The sequence below is a fragment of the Hyla sarda genome, unplaced genomic scaffold (assembly GCF_029499605.1).
Source record: "Hyla sarda isolate aHylSar1 unplaced genomic scaffold, aHylSar1.hap1 scaffold_388, whole genome shotgun sequence".
Lineage (NCBI taxonomy): Eukaryota > Metazoa > Chordata > Amphibia > Anura > Hylidae > Hyla > Hyla sarda.
The window spans coordinates 216167-230132 of NW_026610407.1; the positions used below are offsets into that span (position 1 = coordinate 216167).

The 13966-nt window shown below is 43.4% G+C and overlaps 1 protein-coding gene across 1 annotated transcript in view; it reads left to right on the forward strand.

Annotated features, from left to right (window-relative positions):
* Positions 1 to 446: 446 nt before the first annotated feature.
* The window catches only part of LOC130332793 (zinc finger protein 436-like), a 63207-nt gene continuing 49687 nt past the window's right edge, over positions 447 to 13966 (forward strand). The window contains exons 1-4 of the mRNA XM_056553822.1: positions 447 to 594; positions 2178 to 2304; positions 2388 to 2452; positions 2619 to 3282. Of these exons, the coding sequence (XP_056409797.1) occupies positions 535 to 594; positions 2178 to 2304; positions 2388 to 2452; positions 2619 to 3282 (916 nt within the window). The 5' untranslated portion in view covers positions 447 to 534. The remainder of the gene's footprint in view (positions 595 to 2177; positions 2305 to 2387; positions 2453 to 2618; positions 3283 to 13966) is intronic.

A 13966-nucleotide genomic window follows, 5' to 3' on the forward strand; every position in this document is an offset into this window, starting at 1 on the left:
CTGGGAGTGATGTCACATGACCTCATTCTTATCTATGTAATAACAGATGGATATGACTGGAGAGATGAGGGATTCTGGGAGTGATGTCACATGACCTCATTCTTATCTATGTAATAACAGATGGATATGACTGGAGAGGTGAGGGATTCTGGGAGTGATGTCACATGACCTCATTCTTATCCATATAATAACAGATGGATATGACTGGAGAGGTGAGGGATTCTGGGAGTGATGTCACATGACCTCATTCTTATCTATGTAATAACAGATGGATATGACTGGAGAGGTGAGGGATTCTGGGAGTGATGTCACATGACCTCATTCTTATCTATGTAATAACAGAAGGATATGACTGGAGAGGTGAGGGATTCTGGGAATGTATGTAGTGATATTAATGTGTCTCTCCATACACAGGATTACACAGTAGTGAAGAAGTCCTCTAGTGGGCGCTGTCAGGCCCCTGTGTGTGAAGGATGGGGAAGAACCCTGAGCCCAATCCCGGGGCCCCCACCTCACTTCCTGATACATGAGGAAATGGATGAACAGAAGATCTTAGAAGTCATCAACAAGATGATGGAGCTGCTGACTGGAGAGGTGACCCTGCTGGGACATTATACAGTAATGGAGGGGTCTGGTGGTGACTGGAGAGGTGACACTGCTGGGACATTATACAGTAATGGAGGAGTCTGGTGATGACTGGAGAGGTGACACTGCTGGGACATTATACAGTAATGGAGGGGTCTGGTGATGACTGGAGAGGTGACACTGCTGGGACATTATACTGTAATGGAGGGGTCTGGTGATGACTGTAGAGGTGACACTGCTGGGACATTATACAGTAATGGAGGGGTCGGGTGATGACTGGAGAGGTGTGACTGCTGGGACATTGTACAGTAATGGAGGGGTCTGGTGATGACTGGAGAGGTGACACTGCTGGGACATTATACAGTAATGGAGGGGTCTGGTGATGACTGGAGAGGTGACACTGCTGGGACATTATACAGTAATGGAGGGGTCTGGTGATGACTGGAGAGGTGACACTGCTGGGACATTATACAGTAATGGAGGGGTCTGGTGATGACTGGAGAGGTGACACTGCTGGGAATGCTGGGACATTATACAGTAATGGAGGGGTCTGGTGATGACTGGAGAGGTGACCCTGCTGGGACATTATACAGTAATGGAGGGGTCTGGTGATGACTGGAGAGGTGACACTGCTGGGACATTATACAGTAATGGAGGGGTCTGGTGATGACTGGAGAGGTGACACTGCTGGGACATTATACAGTAATGGGGGGGTCTGGTGATGACTGGAGAGGTGACACTGCTGGGACATTATACAGTAATGGAGGGGTCTGGTGATGACTGGAGAGGTGACACTGCTGGGACATTATACAGTAATGGAGGGATCTGGTGATGACTGGAGAGGTGACACTGCTGGCACATTATACAGTAATGGAGGGGTCTGGTGATGACTGGAGAGGTGACACTGCTGGACATTATATAGTAATGGAGGGGTCTGGTGATGACTGGAGAAGTGACACTGCTGGGACATTATACAGTAATGGAGGGGTCTGGTGATGACTGGAGAGGTGACACTGCTGGACATTATACAGTAATGGAGGGGTCTGGTGATGACTGGAGAGGTGACACTGCTGGGACATTATACAGTAATGGAGGGGTCTGGTGATGACTGGAGAGGTGACACTGCTGGGACATTATACAGTAATGGAGAGGTCTGGTGATGACTGGAGAGGTGACACTGCTGGGACATTATACAGTAATGGAGAGGTCTGGTGATGACTGGAGAGGTGACACTGCTGGGAATGCTGGGACATTATACAGTAACGGAGGGGTCTGGTGATGACTGGAGAGGTGACACTGCTGGGACATTATACAGTAATGGAGGGGTCTGGTGATGACTGGAGAGGTGACACTGCTGGGACATTATACAGTAATGGAGGGGTCTGGTGATGACTGGAGAGGTGACACTGCTGGGACATTATACAGTAATGGAGGGGTCTGGTGATGACTGGAGAGGTGACACTGCTGGGACATTATACAGTAATGGAGGGGTCTGGTGATGACTGGAGAGGTGACACTGCTGGGAATGCTGGGACATTATACAGTAACACCACTGGAGGGGTCGGGGTGATGACTGTATCATTATGTGTCAGGTTCCTATAAGGTGTCAGGACGTGGCGGTCTATTTCTCCATGGAGGAGTGGGAGTATGTAGAAGGACACAAGGATCAGTACAAGGATCAGGTCATGATGGAGGATCAGCAGCCCCTCACATCACCAGGTAATAGACATGACTATATACACACGTCCTCTCATTATTTGTATGTAAAGAATGAATTCAGTCTCTGTATGTGTTCCCTACAGTCAGATCCAGTAAGAGAACAGTACCAGAGAGGTGTCCCCGTCCTCTTCTTCCACAGGATAATCAGGTAGATGGAGATATTCCCTATGATCTATAGAAGGGCTGTGAAGCTCTTGTGGTCAGTCCCCTCACCCTCCATGACTCCTCATCTCCTGCTCATCTATAACATCCCACATGACTTCTCCTACTGTCTGATGACTTTTACAATATTTCTTCCACATCTTATGAATCAGGGTGAAGATCTGAACAATATTAATGCTCCAGAGACAGATGTAAGCAGTGATGAGCAGTGTAAGAAGGACATTCCTACAGAGAAAGATCTGATCTATATTAATGCTACAGACATAAAGGAAGAAGAGACAGATGTGAGCGATGATGAGCAGTATAAGGAATACATTCCTACAGGGAAATATCTGATCTATAGTAATACTACAGACTTAAGGGAAGAAGAAGAGACAGATAGGAGCAGTGATAAGCAGTATAAGGACATCATTTCAACAGGGAAAGATCTGATTTATAGTAATACTACAGACCTAAGAGAAGAAGAGACATACGTGAGCGGTGATGAGCAGTGTAAGGAGGACATTCCTACAGGAAAAGTTCAAATCTATAGTAATACTACAGACTTAAGGGAAGAAGAAGAAGAGACAGATAGGATCAGTGATAAGCAGTATAAGGACAACATTTCAACAGGGAAAGATCTAATCTATGGTAATAATACAGAATTAAGGGAAGAAGAAGAGACAGATGTGAGTGGTGATGATCAGTATAAGGAGGACATTCCTACAAGGAAAGATCTGATCTATATTAAAGCTACAGACAAAAAGGAAGAAGAAGAGACAGATGTGAGCAGTGATGAGCAGTATAAGGAGGACCTTCCTACAGGTAACCACCCAGGTGAGTAGTAACCACTTAATTCAGAGAAAAGTCACCGGCTGTAATCATTTTTTATGGAATTACATGGAAAACAATTTTTTTAATCAACTGGTGCTAAAAAGTTATTTAAAATTGTAAATTACTTCTATTTATAAATCTTTAGCCTTCCAGTACTTATCAGCTGCTGTATGCTGCAGATAAATCTGTGTAGTTCTTTTATGTCTGACCACACTGCTCTCTGCTGCCACCTCTGTCCATGTCAGGAACTGTCCAGAGCAGAAGAGGTTAAAAACAAACAAACAGCCAAATGTTTATCTCTAGGACAGGATAGGTGGGCTCTCTTCTTCTTCTCCCCATTTTATTATGTGTCTCCTTTCTTCTTGGCACTAAGAACACTAAGGCCGGGTTCAAACAGCTGAAAATATGCGGAATGAACACCCAGAAAACACGGGCGACATTCCGCAGATTTGAATGTTCCGATGGCCGATCGGACGGCTCAGAAATGCTGCGTCTCATAGACTGTAATACATTTCCCAGCGGAATCTGCAGGAAGAATAGACAAGTGTAATGTGGAGATTCTGTGGTGTGCGCAGTGCAGAAGAGTTTATTTGTGTATTCTTTATTATTTTAACCCCTTAATGATGTAGATAATTATAATTTTTGCATCTTATTTTTTCCTCCTCGCCTGTTAATAGACACAGACATGTATTTTGCAGGATCCACTGTACGTGATAATGAAATCCTTCATTTCCATAAAATCTTCTATAAAACTGGAAAAAATAATTATTTGTGAGGTGAAACTGAGAAGAAAATGCAATTTTGCTAAATTGACTCTTAAGTCAATGTGATTTAACCCCTTAAAGGAGAACTCCGGAATATAAAAATTGTCGCCCATAGTGCCAGCAGTAAAATAGTAAAGGGGTACATACCTTCCTCCGCTCCCCCGGGGCCTCCGGTAACCGGCTCCGGTCTCCGCCGCGATCCTCTTCCTGGTTGCCGGTGGTCGGATGAATCAGCCAATCACCAGCCGCAGCGCAGTCAGACTCGGCCGCCGATAGGCTGAGCGGCAGTGTGAAAACGCTTCAGGACACAAAATTCTTCACTACACCGACACCTGCTGCTGGGGCCGAAAACTTCACACTGCCGCTCAGCCTATCGCCGGCCGAGTCGGGACTTCACTGTGGCCCGTGATTGGCTGAGCGCTGTAAGACTCTCCGACCACCGGCAACCAGGAAGAGGATCACAGCGGAGACCGGAGCCGGTTACCGGAGGCCCCGGGGGAGCGGAGGAAGGTATGTACATCTTTATTTTTTTACTGCCAGCACTATGGGGGACAGTTTTTATATTCCGGAGTTCTCCTTTAAGGACCAGACCAATTTTATTTTTGCATTTTCGTTTTTTCCTCCTCGCCTTCTAATATCCATAACTCTTTTATATTTCCATCCACAGACCCATATGAGGACTTGTTTTTTGCGTCACCAATTGTACTTTGTATTGACATCACTTATTTTACCATAAAATGTACGGTGCAACCAAACAAATATTATTTATGTGGGAAAATTGAAAAGAAAACCGCAATTTAGCAAATTTTGGAAGGTTTTGTTTTCACGCTGTTCACTTTACGGTAAAAATAACGTTTTCTTTATTCTGTGGGTCAATACGATTAAAATGATCCCCATGTTATATACTTTTCTATTATTCTACCGCTTTATAAAAATCTCAAACTATGTTAACAAAATTAGTATGTTTGAAATTGACCTATTTTGACCACCATTAACTTTCTAATTTTTCCGTATATGGGGCGATATGAGGACTAATTTTTTGCGCCATGATCTTTAGTTTTTATCTGTACAACTTCTGCTTAGGTTTTACTTTTTATAAATTTGTAAAAAAATTTTGGGAATAAAATGTGACTTCTGTAATTTTTTTACGTTTACGCCGTTCACCATACAGGATAATTAACAATATATTTTAATAGTTCAGACTTTTACGCACACGGCGTATATTTTCAAATAATTTTAAATAATTTTTTTACGCTTTTTTGGGGGTAAAATGGGAAAAACGGACGTTTTACTTTTTTATTGGGGGAGGGGATTTTTCACATTTTTTTACTTTTTTTTATGTCCCCATAGGGGACTATTCATTGTAATCCTTTGATTGCTAATACTGTTCAGTGCTATGTATAGGACGCAGCATTGATCAGTATTATCGGTCATCTTCTGCTCTGGTCTACGCGATCTCAGACCAGAGCCGGAGACCCCGGGAGACGGCCGGAGCCAGGTGAGGGGACCTCCGGCCGCCATGCTGGATGATCGTATCCCCGCGGTAGCGCTGCGGGCGATCCGATCATCCATTCAAAGTACCGCACTGCCGCAGATGCCGCAGATGCCGTGATCTCTATTGATCACGGCATCTGAGGGGTTAATGGCGGACATTGGCACGATCACGGATGTCCGCCATTACCGGCGGGTCCCTGGCTGCTAATATCAGCCGGGACCTGAAGGGCATGAGGGTAGCACCACTCCGGTGCTCACGATCATGGCGGAGCGTAAATGTACGTCATGGTGCGCTAAGTACAACGTCAACATGACGTACATTTATGTCCATTGTCGTTAAGGGGTTAAACAATTCCCAATTTACATATTTTTTATGTATTACTAGTTAAAAAAAAAAAAAAAATTATTTAAAAAAAATGAATATGCTTAAATATGCCCTGAGCTTACTCCTTTAAATTTTTTGTTAGTTAATTACTGTAACTGGGTCATGTGATAAGTCTGACCCACAGAAAATCAGTGTTTAAAGGGGTACTCCGGCGTTAAGACACCTTGTCCCCTATCCAAAGGATAGGGGCTACGATGCCTGATCGCGGGGGTCCCGCCACTGGGAACCCCCATGATCTTGAACGCAGCACCCCGTTACAATCAGTCCCCAGAGAATGTCATCAGACCCGGAGCGAACATGCTCTTGGGACTGATTGTAACGGGGTGCGGCGTACAAGATCACGGGGGTCCCCAGTGGCGGGACCCCCGCGATCAGGCATCTTATCCCCTATTCTTTGGATAGGGGATAAGATGTCTAAGCGCCGGAGTACCCCTTTAATGTGTCAGGGGAAGTGGTCAGTCCTAGGTCAGCTGACTCCCTATGAACTACAGGATGACATCATCACATATCAGATTATCCTGGCAGCTCCCAGAAACCTCCTCTCCCAGCTCTATCTGTATACTGCTGCTATTTCTATGGGATCAGGATATATAGTAGCTATACACCTCCCCTCCAGCTCTATCTGTCTACTGCTGCTGCTAGCTCTATAGGATCAGGATATATAGTAGTTATACACCTCCTTTCCAGCTCTATTTGTATACTGCTGCTATCTCTATGGGATCAGTATATATAGTAGTTATACACCTCTCCTCCAGTTCTATCTCTATGGGATCAGGATATATAGTAGCTATACACCTCCCCTCCAGCTCTTCTGTAAACTGCTGCTGCTAGCTCTATAGGATCAGGATATATAGTAGTTATACACCTCCTTTCCAGCTCTATCTGTATACTGCTGCTGTTATCTCTATGGGATCAGTATATATAATAATTATACACCTCCCCTTCAGCTCTATCTGTCTACTGCTGCTGCTAGCTCTATAGGATCAGGATATATAGTAGTTATACACCTCCTTTCCAGCTCTATCTGTATACTGCTGCTATCTCTATGGGATCAGTATATATAGTAGTTATACACCTGCCCTCCAGTTCTATCTCTATGGGATCAGGATATATAGTAGCTATACCCCTCCCCTCCAGCTCTATCTGTAAACTGCTGCTGCTAGCTCTATAGGATCAGGATATATAGTAGTTATACACCTCCCCTCCAGCTCTATCTGTATACTGCTGCTGTTATCTCTATGGGATCAGTATATATATGGTAGTTATACACCTGCCCTCCAGTTCTATCTCTATAGGATCAGGATATATAGTAGTTATATACCTTCCCTCCAGCTCTATCTATATACTGCTATCATCTCTATAGGATCAGGATATATAGTAGTTATATACCTATCCTCCATCTCTATCTATATACTGCTATCATCTCTATAGGATCAGGATATATAGTAGTTATATACCTATCCTCCATCTCTATCTATATACTGCTATTATCTCTATATGATCAGGATATATAGTAGTTATATACCTCCCCTCCATCTCTATCTATATACTGCTATCATCTCTATAGGATCAGGATATATAGTAGTTATATACCTATCCTCCATCAATCTATATACTGCTATCATCTCTATAGGATCAGGATATATAGTAGTTATATACCTATCCTCCAGCTCTATCTATATACTGCTATCATCTCTATAGGATCAGGATATATAGTAGTTATATACCTATCCTCCATCTCTATCTATATACTGCTATCATCTCTATAGGATCAGGATATATAGTAGTTATATACCTATCCTCCATCTCTATCTATATACTGCTATCATCTCTATAGGATCAGGATATATAGTAGTTATATACATATCCTCCATCTCTATCTATATACTGCTATCATCTCTATAGGATCCGGATATATAGTAGTTATATACCTCCCCTCCATCTCTATCTATATACTGCTATCATCTCTATAGGATCAGGATATATAGTAGTTATATACCTCCCCTCCATCTCTATCTATATACTGCTATCATCTATATAGGATCAGGATATATAGTAGTTATATACCTCCCCTCCATCTCTATCTATATACTGCTATCATCTCTATATGATCAGGATATATAGTAGTTATATACCTATCCTCCATCTCTATCTATATACTGCTATCATCTCTATAGGATCAGGATATATAGTAGTTATATACCTCCCCTCCATCTCTATCTATATACTGCTATCATCTCTATAGGATCAGGATATATAGTAGTTATATACCTCCCCTCCAGCTCTATCTATATACTGCTATCATCTCTATAGGATCAGGATATATAGTAGTTATATACCTATCCTCCATCTCTATCTATATACTGCTATCATCTCTATAGGATCCGGATATATAGTAGTTATATACCTCCCCTCCATCTCTATCTATATACTGCTATCATCTCTATATGATCAGGATATATAGTAGTTATATACCTATCCTCCATCTGTATCTATATACTGCTATCATCTCTATAGGATCAGGATATATAGTAGTTATATACCTCCCCTCCATCTCTATCTATATACTGCTATCATCTCTATAGGATCAGGATATATAGTAGTTATATACCTATCCTCCAGCTCTATCTATATACTGCTATCATCTCTATAGGATCAGGATATATAGTAGTTATATACCTATCCTCCATCTCTATCTATATACTGCTATCATCTCTATAGGATCAGGATATATAGTAGTTATATACCTATCCTCCATCTGTATCTATATACTGCTATCATCTCTATAGGATCAGGATATATAGTAGTTATATACCTCCCCTCCATCTCTATCTATATACTGCTATCATCTCTATAGGATCAGGATATATAGTAGTTATATACCTATCCTCCAGCTCTATCTATATACTGCTATCATCTCTATAGGATCAGGATATATAGTAGTTATATACCTATCCTCCATCTCTATCTATATACTGCTATCATCTCTATAGGATCAGGATATATAGTAGTTATATACCTATCCTCCATCTCTATCTATATGCTGCTATCATTGCTATAGGATCAGGATATATAGTAGTTATATACCTACCCTCCATCTCTATCTATATACTGCTATCATCTCTATAGGATCAGGATATATAGTAGTTATATACATATCCTCCATCTCTATCTATATACTGCTATCATCTCTATATGATCAGGATATATAGTAGTTATATACATATCCTCCATCTCTATCTATATACTGCTATCATCTCTATATGATCAGGATATATAGTAGTTATATACCTCCCCTCCAGCTCTATCTATATACTGCTATCATCTCTATAGGATCAGGATATATAGTAGTTATATACCTATCCTCCATCTCTATCTATATACTGCTATCATCTCTATAGGATCAGGATATATAGTAGTTATATACATATCCTCCATCTCTATCTATATACTGCTATCATCTCTATAGGATCAGGATATATAGTAGTTGTGGTCGTTGCTACATGAGCGAAATGCGTAAAACCCTAATACTAACCTAACAACCAACTGTAACCAATAACCTATCATCCTCAACTAAGCAGTCTGAAGTGTGCCATAACTGCGGCGTGAAGAATATGCCAGGAAAAGAGGGCAAAACCCGGTTTTAAACAAACATTTGTTTATTGCAGATTACAACACAAGAGACTGGAATGCGCTAGCCATTTCTTTGCGAGGGTTAGGGATATACTGCATGTAGCATCCGGATTTCCAACGTCCTAACTTCTTGATTACGTGAGCTGGGACCCCGTGCTTAGAAGCGGCTGTAGCTGCGCCAATACGGAAGGAGTGACCGGATAATGAGGTCGGGTCTCCTCCCAGCGACCTGACCAGAATGCGTATATGTTTGATGAACTGAGAAGTAGTTAATGGATTGGATCTGAAACGGAGCAAAGGGTCATCAGCAGATGGGTTAACACAGGCATTCAGCAAATCACGGAGGACCGTGACAGGACACCATTTGTGCGCAGTGGGGAAAAATCGGACAGTCACGGATTGACCCGGGGACGAGGTCTTGGTCTGAGTGAGGGACAGTTCGAAACGATCAGAAACATAAGACAGCTGACTGACCTTAAGAAAGGGTGCGTTAACGGACCGAGCAGTACACTCACCCGGTCTGAGAAACCCATAATAGGCAAGGTACATGGCCGCTTTTAATGTGAGGCTATCATGGAAACCCAACGGTGCGGAATCTAACAAGTCGGACAACTGCCTGAACATGTTGCCTGTGATAGGTTGTCTGACTGGGCTGCGAGGGACTTCCTTCTTGAGGACGCCCTTCAGAGCGGACTTCACCAGGCGGGAAGAGAATATAGAATAACTACAGGTATTGGTTAAGGACAGATGGTGTTGGATACCGGCTAGATAACTCCTAATAGTATTGTGTGGTATGGCAAAACCCAATATATGCTAAAAGGAAAGGAACTGAAATCTTGTCGCCCTCGGCATGCTCGGATCTGAATTTGGAGAATGAGTTCCATGCCGTACCATAGATTTTTCGTGTATTTGAAGACAAGGAATCACTGACCAAACGTTTGGCTATCCGAAGATGCTGGTTCAATTCATGACTAGTGAATGGAACGGGGGAACTTGCGCCCCTATGGAATCGGCTTCCGGCATCACCTGAAAGAAATGTGAGAGGTTGTTCCTAGATAAGGCATCTGCAGCAATATTCTGGATACCTCCAATGTGAGCACATGTGAAAGTAAATGTATGATGAAGGGATAGCCAAACTAATCGTCTAGCTAAACTCATGATGATAGGGCATCTAGACCTACCCTTCAGTAGAATATCTACGGTAGCGGCATTATCGGACACGAAAAGAACAGTGGTCCTGTTCCAAGCTGGACCCCACAACTGAGCAGCGGCTACTATCGGGTACAGTTCAAAGGCTGCCGAACTCCTTATGAAGCCTTCAATCTGGGTGATCTCGGGTGGCCAAGGGCCGGCGAACCAATGATTGCCCCAGATAGCAGCGAAACCCGTTGAAGAGGCAGCGTCGGAAAAAACCATGGGCGATTCGTTCCCAATGCTAGGGATAAAAAATGAAATGCCGTTCCAATTGTGCAAAAACGACTCCCACATAGCTAAATCTGCTAAAGCTTGGCAATCTAGATGTATTAGACTACTTTGCTCAGAGGCTGACGGTAATAAGGCCAAGAGGCGAGATATGAAAGTGTGTCCCTGGGGGATGATACGCATAGCGAAATTTAACATCCCCAGGATGGATTGTAACTCAACCTTGGAAATGTAGGGGCGTTCCCTAAGCCTATGTATGGCGGATCTAATCCTCATGAGTTTAGCTTCAGGAAGTCTGGCTTCCATTTTCTGAGAATCGAGCTCAATACCTAGAAATGTGATGACCCTGGAGGGACCTTCTGTTTTAGCGGGAGACACTGGGACCCCGAGAGAGTCAAAGACTGCTCGGAGAACCTGTAGATCCCTGGGCGAGGCATTGGGAGACTCGATTAACAGAAAATCGTCGAGATAATGAATGACGTGATTACACTCAAACCGATTTTCCAGTATCCAGTGGAGAGCTGAAGCAAAACGGTTAAATAACCATGGACTGCTGCGTGCACCAAAGGTTAGCTTGGTAGCGAAATAGTACAAGTTCCGCCAGCGAAGACCATGCCATTGCCATTGTTGAGGCATGATTGGGAGGAGCTTGAAGGCATCAGATATGTCCGCCTTAGATAACCAAGCTCCCCGCCCCAGGCTCAATATGATAGCTATGGCCTCGTCAACAGAAGAATACTTAAGGGCAAATTCATCGGCGGGAATAAGTGCATTAAGACTCGGGATTGTAGAAGAATAGGGGGCAGACAAATCATAAATTAATCGCTTTTTATTATTGAATTTGCCCGTCGCTAAGCCTATAGGGCTGACTCTATATATGTCAAAAGGTGATTCAACAAAAGGGCCAATAATAAATCCCTTATCTAGTTCAGTCTGTATAAGGGTAGAAACTGAGTCTGGGTCTGATGTAGCGGAGGCTAGATTATCGCACTCATGGGTCATCTGCGGCAGGGCCACGAAACCGACATGGAAACCCTGCTGGAAGCCAGCGACTAGGTGTCTGGCAAAAGACTGGTCTGGGTGACCCTGTAGAAAACGGCCCAAGAGGTCCGAATCCACCACCGCTAGTCAGGACTTCTCAGATTTTTGGCTGCACGTGGTCTTGGGATGAGCCCTAAAACAGACTGAGCAGATATGCAGTAGGCGGCACTGGCTGTAAGTGCAGGAAGTGTAGTTAAAGTTGTTGCATATTTGTGATTTTCCTAAAAAGACTATGGTTCTGCCTAGCTTATCTGTAAGACCGGATACCTTAGGACCTCTAGGTTGGGCAGATCTAGACGTGCTGGGTGTTTCTGGAGGAGCTTGTGAAGTGACTGAGGCACACCAGTCTGTGGTGTGAAAGGAAGAATGGCAAAAGGCGCACCCTGGGAGTTTAAGCCCTGAGAAGTGGTTGCAGTATAATTCAGTGTCTACAATAGCCCAATTAACGCTGAAGTTATACTGGCTTAGGGCGGCAGCAGCTTTGGCCGAGAACGACTTGTGGTATTCGTAGAACGAATACCCACCAAATTTGTGGCTTAATTCAGTGATTTTGTAGAGGTACTGATCTAATTCTTCCCTCCTGTCTGGTTTGGCCGAACATATGACGTCCCGGAAGATGCTGAACGCCATAATGAACTCGGACAAGGTGAGCTTCTTATTTAATCTGGCATCTTTGGATTTAAGGACTACGGAGACATCTCCGCAGGCTATGGTCTTATTTTCGTTTAGATCATGAGTCGCTATAAGCAAAGATGCCAGATTAACATCCTTGCCTTCCAAGATCTCTTTCCTAATATGGGCAGGAATAAAATGGGCTGGCGAAATGTTGGGGACAGCAGATGGCGTACCTGAAATACTGGCATGAGAAGATGGCACAGTAGGAGTTGGAACCGGGGTAGAAGTGCCTGCAGTATTTCTGGACTCCATGGCATTCATTCTACTTCGCATGTCACTGACATCAGAGGTTAGATTATTAATAGCGGCATGTAACTGAGTAAGAGAAGTTTGAATGGTGGACATGGAAACTTCTTCACTGCTGTGTCCGGCGGAGTCTGCAGTGAGGATCCTATATAATTCCGCTTTACGGGCAGAAGCCGGGAAGGGGATGCCCCTTCTAACTAGCTCAGCCGTCAATTTTGGAATAGTCCATGTTCTCAGGGAAGGGACACTAGCTTGATCGGAACCTCTGGCTGCATTCTCCAAAACCGAAGCAGAATCCTCAATGTCTGACGCGTGCGACATCCTGGAAAATAATCCAAACCGATGCTAAGTAACCTGTTTGCAACAAGCTACGACTAAGGAGTTAACTACCAAGATACCACACTTTATCTAAACAAAGATGATCGTGAAACACCAGGACAGAGAGAGAGTAAGCGAAAACGTGTCGGATGGGAATCGTATACGTGACCGGACCTAGACAAGTATGTGCCCGGTGGCAAGTGCGAAACGTTATATGAGTACCTTTACAACCTAGAACACCATGAAGAGCATCTTAAGGAAGGAGACTACACAGAAAAGAAATGCTGCGACAACACAAGCAATCACAACCTAAAAACGTGTTAGGTTCATGAGGTGATTACTTGAACAACGACGTACGACACTTAACCAGAACAGAGGGAAAGCAACCAAAGGAGTGTCAGACGGGAACCGTATGCGTAACGGGCCTAGACGAGTATGTGCCCGGTGATGAGTGCGAAACGTTTACACGAGTACCATATCAACCTATAACAACATAAAGTACATTATTTATTTTTTTTTTTTTTATAACATGACTATACGAAAAAAAGGAGTGCAACGACAATGCAAGCAAACACGAAAGTGTGACGGGTTTATAGGTGATTACTTGGGCAATGACGAAACAACTTATTAAACCAAGACAGGGAAGGTACCCGACGACGTATTGGATGAGAATTGTATGCGTGACTGAGTCTAGATAAGTGAGAACCCA